The following is a 6,984-nucleotide window of genomic DNA, read 5'->3' as shown; positions in this document are numbered from 1 at the left end:
ACACACACACACACACACACACACACACACACACACACACACACAGTCTCAAATTCTCCAGAGGCCAAGATGGGAAAATGGAGAAAGGGGTTCAAGATGGGGGTCTTTGTAGGAAAGGGGGAGGTGGGAGTTGTAGGGGTCAAGAAAAGTCTCTCAGCTCCTGGGGCCAAAGAGAAGAGTCAGGGGAAGAGGGTGACACAGGCCTCAGAGGACCAGCCGGAAGGAGGGCAAGGGGCTGCCCTGCAGCCCAGGCTCGCCTTGGCCTGACCCTTGCCCCCTCTCCCCACAGTGGGACCTCGTGTGTTCTCGTAGGGCCTTACGCCAGCTGGCTCAGTCCTTGTACATGGTAGGGGTGCTTCTCGGAGCCATGATATTCGGGCACCTGGCAGACAGGTCAGTCCTGGGCAGGGCCAAGGAGCCGGGCTGGGACTGGGGGCTCCTCAGCTGGGCTTGGGGGGCCTAGGTGGGAGGTTGGCATCACCAGCTGGGGCTCATCTGAGGACCTATAGCACAGCCTCATGATCAGTCAGGGGTCCTGCAAAGACCCCCACCCCAGGGACTCACCCAGGGCAAGCGCCCCTCTTCCAGCTTAGCCTGGCCCTGCTGGTCCTCAGGACCCGTGTTGCAGGTCTTCCTTCCCCCGACAGGCTGGGCCGCCGGAAGGTGCTCATCTTGAACTACCTGCAGACGGCTGTGTCAGGAACCTGCGCCGCCTTTGCTCCCAACTTCCCCGTCTACTGCGCCTTCCGGCTCCTCTCGGGCATGTCGCTGGCTGGCATTTCCCTCAACTGCATGACACTGAGTGAGGGAGGCCGGAAGGGCAGGGCAGGCCCCTACCCACTCCCTTCCGACCACCCAGCCCTGCAGCCCCTTTCCAGCCTCCTCTCCCAGCCCACCCCTCCTGCACTCAGCCTGTCCTGCCCTTCCAGCCAACATAACAGCCTTTTTCCCGGGGCTCACACCTTCCTGACCTCTCATTTAAACATGTGATTGCAAAGTCCATTGTTAGGGCCAGGTAATTCCCATCAATGACTGAAGCAGACAACAGGCCCTAGGCAGCGGTGAGGACTGTCTCTGAAAGGTAGTCACATCCCTCCAGAGGGGCCACAGCCACTCAGCTCCTCCAGCCAAGAAGTCTCGGGGCTGTCAGATCTTCCCCCACCCTTTTTTATCAGTGTAAAATATCCCAGTTTTTTTTAACATTTGTAATTAACTCTCATATTTTTAACATAGGGCAAGCCAGCATCATATAGACCAAACACATTTATGGACTGAGCATGGCCTGTCCATGAGTCATCAGTGTGCCTCGTTGGATAAGTCACCCGCCTCCTCCCTGTTTCTCAGATGAGGAACCTGAGGCTGGGGAGAAGGGAAAGGATTTACCCAAGCCCAGAGGGGAATCTAAGGATTTGGGATTCTCCAGACTAGGGCTGGGGCAGGACACCTAGAGAATCCAGTCCCAAAGGCCAATCTAAGTCTTCAAGCCACTGCCCCAGCTGCCAAATCGGGAGCCCACAAGGAACGAAACTGGACCTCTTCAGACAGAAGCAGAGAGGTGGTCCCACTCCCACCTCAATTCTCCAGAGTAGAGGAAAGCTACTGTCTCCTCTGCGTTGCTCTGGCCACTGAGGCTGAAATCCAGCCCAGACTGAGAAGGACCAGAGGGGCGGGTGCTGTTGAGGATGGAATGAATGGTCAGAGATGCTCTGAAGGGAAAGAGGACCCCGGCCAGGACAGTAGGTTGGAGAGGAGCAAAAACACACAGCAGGGGAGTGGAGGGGACAAGTCCTGGGGATTCCAAACCTCCCTCCCGTCCCCACCTCCATCACAAGCCCCCCACTCCCCCGTCCATGGCCCCCAACCTTGTTTGATGTATCTTCCACTGAGCTTTGGGACAGACCAAGGTTTGAACAGAGAGAGGGGTCTTGGCGGGCTCCACGGGTCTCCACCCACCTGGCACCCAGTAAGTTCCACCACTCTGTTCTAACCCTCTTTTCAGATGTGGAGTGGATGCCCATCCACACGCGGGCCTGCGTGGGCACCCTGATTGGCTATGTCTACAGCCTGGGCCAGTTTCTCCTGGCTGGTGTGGCCTATGCTGTGCCCCACTGGCGCTACCTGCAGCTGCTGGTCTCCGTGCCCTTTTTTGCCTTCTTCATCTACTCCTGGTGCGTGGGGCCCAGAGGGATGCGAGGGACAAGACTTCCCCCAGGTGTCGCCCGCAGAATCAGAGAAGGTCAAACCCAGGCCAGTGACTCAGTGTGACCAATGGGGAAACTGAGGCTCTGGGGGGAAGGACTTGCCCCAGGGTGTCTGGTTCTCTGGCTTCCCCAGCTCCCCCCAGCTCTCCAGCCTACCTGCCCTGCTCCCTATACCCAGCACCCAAGGGCTGAGCTCCCGTGTTGGGGAATAAGTCATCATCAAGTTGGGCACTGCCTTATGGTCCTAGAGATTGGGGTGTGGCAAAGTCCTGGGTTCCCAATCTTACATAAAGTCCCACTGCAGACCTCTGGAAAGCCCATGCCCTACCTCCAGCCCCAGTGACTGGAACTGAAGCCACGCCAACACCCACGCTCACCCCTGCTCCCAGGTTCTTCATCGAGTCGGCCCGCTGGTACTCCTCCTCTGGGAGGCTGGACCTCACCCTGAAGGCCCTGCAAAGAGTGGCCTGGATCAATGGGAAGCGGGAAGAGGGGGCCAATCTAAGTATGGAGGTGAGACCCCTGAGACCTCCCATGACACCGCACCAGGGCTCCATCCCTAAACCCAGGACTCACAGGGCTTCTCTGAGTGAGGAGCTAGGCTGGGAGGAGCTCCTATGGAAGTCCAAGCCCTGAGCCCGGTCCATCCCGGCAGGTGCTCCGGGCCAGTCTGCAGAAGGAGCTGACCCTGGGCAAGGGCCAGGCCTCGGCCGTGGAGCTGCTGCGCTGTCCTGCCCTTCGCCGCCTCTTCCTCTGCCTCTCCATGCTGTGGTAGGCCCAGACAGACAGACTGATGGACAGACAGACAAACCAAGAGACTAAAGACTGGTTGGGGAAAGAGTGGACGCAGGGGATGGAAGAAGGGAGACAAGAGGGAGGAAGTCTGCAGACCAGCTATGAGAGGCAGGAATCTCCCACCAGAGAGAGTCTTAAAGAACCAGATGACCTCCAGCCTCAGTTTGCCTCCAATCCCCAAACTGGGCATCAATCTCTCCATATTCTTCTCCTTTTATCAGCTCTGTTCCAATATGGAAACACTTCATCGGTACTGATGGCCCGCAGAGTCAACAGAATTACATCACAAAGGTAGAGACAAGGATGGCTTGCAAAACATTGAGAGACATCACTGGCCTTGTGGTGCCTGCCAGAAACACAGGCACAGGCAAAACTCGTCTCTGAAAGTACACTCTGGCCAGGGTTGAGACCAGCCAAAAATCTTCCTTTCCCACTGCAACATCACCCATTACCCCTCTTACGTGCTACTCTCCCAACCCCATCATCATAGCAATCCCACGACAATTAAGAGAAACATGGTCAGAAGGAACAATCCTGCCAATGAATTCTTTGCTTCCAATTTGGGCTTTACTCCAGGTTGTGGGTTCTGTCCAACAACCTGAGCTTTATATTCTGGGCTCTTGACATCTTAAGAAGCACAACCACCATCCCAGGACCACGGACAGGTCCTGGAACACTCTGGCCTCTCCCAACACCTTGGCCCTAAATACATGGCTTTGGATATCCACTTGTCCTCCCTCAGTCCAGTATCAATAGATAAAATAAAGACTAAAACTGTGTAAATCCTACATGGCAACTAAGTGAAAATTCCCTAATACACTGGGGACACGATCAGAAGACTGAGAAATCTGGGGTATTGGAGGACTACCCCAATACTTAAAGTGCATACTAAATGACAGAAGAAACATTAGGCAAGGTAGATTCCAGGTTCTTAAACAGGGTAAGCTGTGCAGCTCACCCCTGTTCTGGACAAGCACTCCCCTGTCTTTAATCTTCCTAACAAACTCCATACCCCTTATCCCTCCCCACCAGGTTTGCCACTAGCTTTGCCTACTATGGGCTGGTCATGGACCTGCAGGGTTTTGGGGTCAGCATCTACCTAATCCAGGTGATCTTTGGTGCTGTGGACCTGCCTGCCAAGCTTGTGGGCTTCCTTGTCATCAACTCTATGGGCCGCCGGCCTGCCCAGATGGCCTCACTGCTGCTGGCAGGCGTCTGCATCCTGATCAATGGGGTGGTACCCCAGGGTGAGCACCCGTGAACATCTTGGCCCCTCATCCTTGGCCACACCCCCAGACATGACCCAACTTCTCAGCCCGCACTCCCGAGATCTGCTGACCCCCTCTCTTCTCTCTAGATCAGTCCATTGTCCGAACCTCCCTTGCTGTGCTGGGGAAGGGCTGCCTGGCCGCCTCCTTCAACTGCATCTTCCTGTACACTGGGGAGCTGTACCCCACAGTGATCCGGTGAGTGGGAGCTTAATGGGAGGGGCGGACAAGACATTCCCCCGCACACAGGTCAGACCCAGAGCACAGTCCAGTATGCCCCAGCCCAAGGCCCCCTCCCAGCACCTAACAGTGAAAGGTCTATATCAGCCGCTCAGTACACACCTAGGCTGCCCACTAACCTCTTACCTGACATAAGGGGAAGATTTGAGCCACCAACTGGGACAGGGTTGGAGGCCAAGAAGACACATCTCAGAGGCAGTTAATTGAAGTCCCCTCCTTGATCTCCAAAGCACAAGTTAGAAGCTGCCACAAAATCTAAATTCCATCTTTAACCAAGTAGTATGTCTAAAACCAAAGACCACAAACATGAAAGTAATTTGTTATCACAGAGCAACCACTTAATAACGGTGGTTCTGGGAGTTGTATGGATAAACACAGCACTGCTTTTTTGAGTGCCAAGGTTTCAGGGAGGGGGTATTTTTGCATTAAGACACCAGAAACACATATCTATTTTAAGAATGGAATGCAAAACAACAACAACAAAAAAATAGAATGGGGTGCAAAATTCATATGAGATGTCAAAGAAATGCCAGGCTTCCCTAGGCTACTTGGAATGAGAACCGCAAGGGGTCATGGTTACTGTCCTGTACCTTCAAAGGATTTCAGCTGAAAGAACGATAGTATAAAGTAGTACTATGTGCCAGGCACTGTCAAACTGATTACAAATATCAACTCTTTTGGTCCTCATAACAAGCTTATGAGATTGGTCCTCATAACAAGCTTATGAGGTAGGTACTATGATAATTCCCATTTTCCAAATGAGAAAACTGAGCCACAGAGAGGTTAAGTGCCTTGCCCAAGGTCACACAGCTTATAAGTCAGGAAGCTTAGATTTGAAAGCAAGCAGTTTATCTCCCTAGTCAAAGTTTTTAACCTCTGCTCTCATAGAGAATGTTCTTAACGTGCAGAGTCCAGGTCCCTTCCCCTGGGGATTCTAATCCAACAGGTCTGTGTGGAGCTGGGGCAACTGTAAGTCAAATCCCTCAGGTGATCTGAGAACAACTGGCCGCACTAAGCTAACTCAACAGTTCAGGAAACTGTCCAGAGAGGGCAAGAGACTTGCCCAAGGTCACAGAGCAAGTTAAAGGCAGAGGCAAAATTCAATCCCCTGATTCTCTGCCCAGAACCTTTCCCAACCTGTTTTGGTTTTTTTTTTTTTAATCTCCAAAGTAAATGCCAAATTGGTTAACTAATCAAATGGGGAACAGAGCAGGCACCAGTGGGTCTCCCGGGGCTGGGCCCGAGCTGCCCTGGCCCCAAATTCAGCCAGAACCGCAGCATTCATGCCAGAACTCTAACCGGCACCCGTCCCCCTGGGTCCCGCAGGCAGACAGGCTTGGGAATGGGCAGCACTCTGGCCCGAGTGGGCAGCATTGTGAGTCCACTGGTGAGCATGACCGCCGAGATCTACCCCTCCGTGCCTCTCTTTATCTACGGCGCTGTCCCCGTGGCCGCCAGCGCTGCCACTGCCTTCCTGCCGGAGACCCTGGGCCAGCCCCTGCCAGACACGGTGCAGGACGTGGAAGACAGGTGGGCCTCCACCCAGAGACAGCAGGGACTCTCCCCGGGTCACACATCCAGGCTGGGGTGGCATTAAGACTCAAACCCAGGCCTCCTCTTCCAGGCCAGGGCTCTTTGTTCCTGTGTCCCCAATAGGCTGAGAGTCTCCTGGAGTCCTTCCTGGGGCTCGCGGCTCCAGGGAGTGGTAGATGCTTGGGGCAGAGAGCTGGTAGCTGGGCACAGCTGAATGGAGAGTCCCCTGGGAGCCCCAGGCTGGCCTGGGGGCTGCATACCGAGGGCACCACTCTCCTGCCCACCCACCCCCCCCGACCTGCCACAGGAGGAGAGGGAAGAGGAGGCAGCAGCGACAGGAGCGAAAGCAGATGGTCCCGCTCCAGGCCTCAGCACAAGCGAAGGACGGACTCTGAGCGCTGAAAAGGAGTCTTACAGAGCCCTAAAGGAAGACAGGATCCTACAGGTCCTGGGCCACTCGCAGGAGAAGGGGGAAGGGGGAATGGTGGCCCAAGTGCTGGGGCTATGGTTCAGGGAGCACTCCCCAGGAGCCCCCCTCTCTGAACAGACACCACGAAGACCGCATATTAAAAGGTTTGTGTGCAGCGCCTCCCTTTGTCTCTCCTGTCTCAAAAGTAACAGCCACTCCGCTTCAGCCAGCTTCCAGTCCAAAAGAGCATACAATCCGGTCCCCCCACCCTCAATCCCCAGGACTTTACAAACCATCCCAGGCAACTGGAGAAGAACCTCTTACCTCGGCCCCCTCCCCTGGCCCTGCTTTCCTCCCTCTTCCCTCCTTCCTTCTCTAACCTATCTAATTATTGCTATTTCTGAGTTTTAAATCCCTTACACTCCACCCCTTCCCTATCAGGCTGGAAACTGACAAGGGACTAAAATGAAAGCAGCCAATCAGCGGCTTTGTTTCAGGATCCTCCCTCTCTGTGAAAGCTCCTGGGAACTTCTGGCAG

General features: G+C 54.7%; 1 protein-coding gene across 5 annotated transcripts in view; it reads left to right on the top strand.

Annotated features, from left to right (window-relative positions):
* LOC113611362 (solute carrier family 22 member 6) overlaps nucleotides 1-6,616 on the top strand; it is a 7,437-nt gene extending 821 nt beyond the window's left edge. Inside the window, exons 2-10 of one of the 5 annotated variants that reach the window (XM_027090220.1) lie at nucleotides 290-393; nucleotides 648-802; nucleotides 2,000-2,168; nucleotides 2,591-2,714; nucleotides 2,857-2,972; nucleotides 4,029-4,243; nucleotides 4,354-4,462; nucleotides 5,831-6,034; nucleotides 6,345-6,616. In XM_027090220.1, coding sequence (XP_026946021.1) covers nucleotides 290-393; nucleotides 648-802; nucleotides 2,000-2,168; nucleotides 2,591-2,714; nucleotides 2,857-2,972; nucleotides 4,029-4,243; nucleotides 4,354-4,462; nucleotides 5,831-6,034; nucleotides 6,345-6,432 — 1,284 coding nt within the window. In that variant the 3' untranslated portion in view covers nucleotides 6,433-6,616. Of the gene's footprint in view, nucleotides 1-289; nucleotides 394-647; nucleotides 803-1,999; nucleotides 2,169-2,590; nucleotides 2,715-2,856; nucleotides 2,973-4,028; nucleotides 4,244-4,353; nucleotides 4,463-5,830; nucleotides 6,092-6,344 lie in introns of all 5 variants that reach the window. The other 4 variants (XM_027090223.1, XM_027090221.1, XM_027090219.1 and 1 more) reach the window with 4 other exon arrangements.
* The last annotated feature ends 368 nt before the right edge of the window (nucleotides 6,617-6,984 follow it).

This window comes from Aethalodelphis obliquidens, unplaced genomic scaffold (assembly GCF_003676395.1).
Source record: "Aethalodelphis obliquidens isolate GAN/ISIS:26980383/991018 unplaced genomic scaffold, ASM367639v1 scaffold69, whole genome shotgun sequence".
NCBI lineage: Eukaryota > Metazoa > Chordata > Mammalia > Artiodactyla > Delphinidae > Aethalodelphis > Aethalodelphis obliquidens.
Note: the sequence above shows the minus strand (reverse complement) of the source record. Positions and strands in the feature narration are given on the sequence as shown.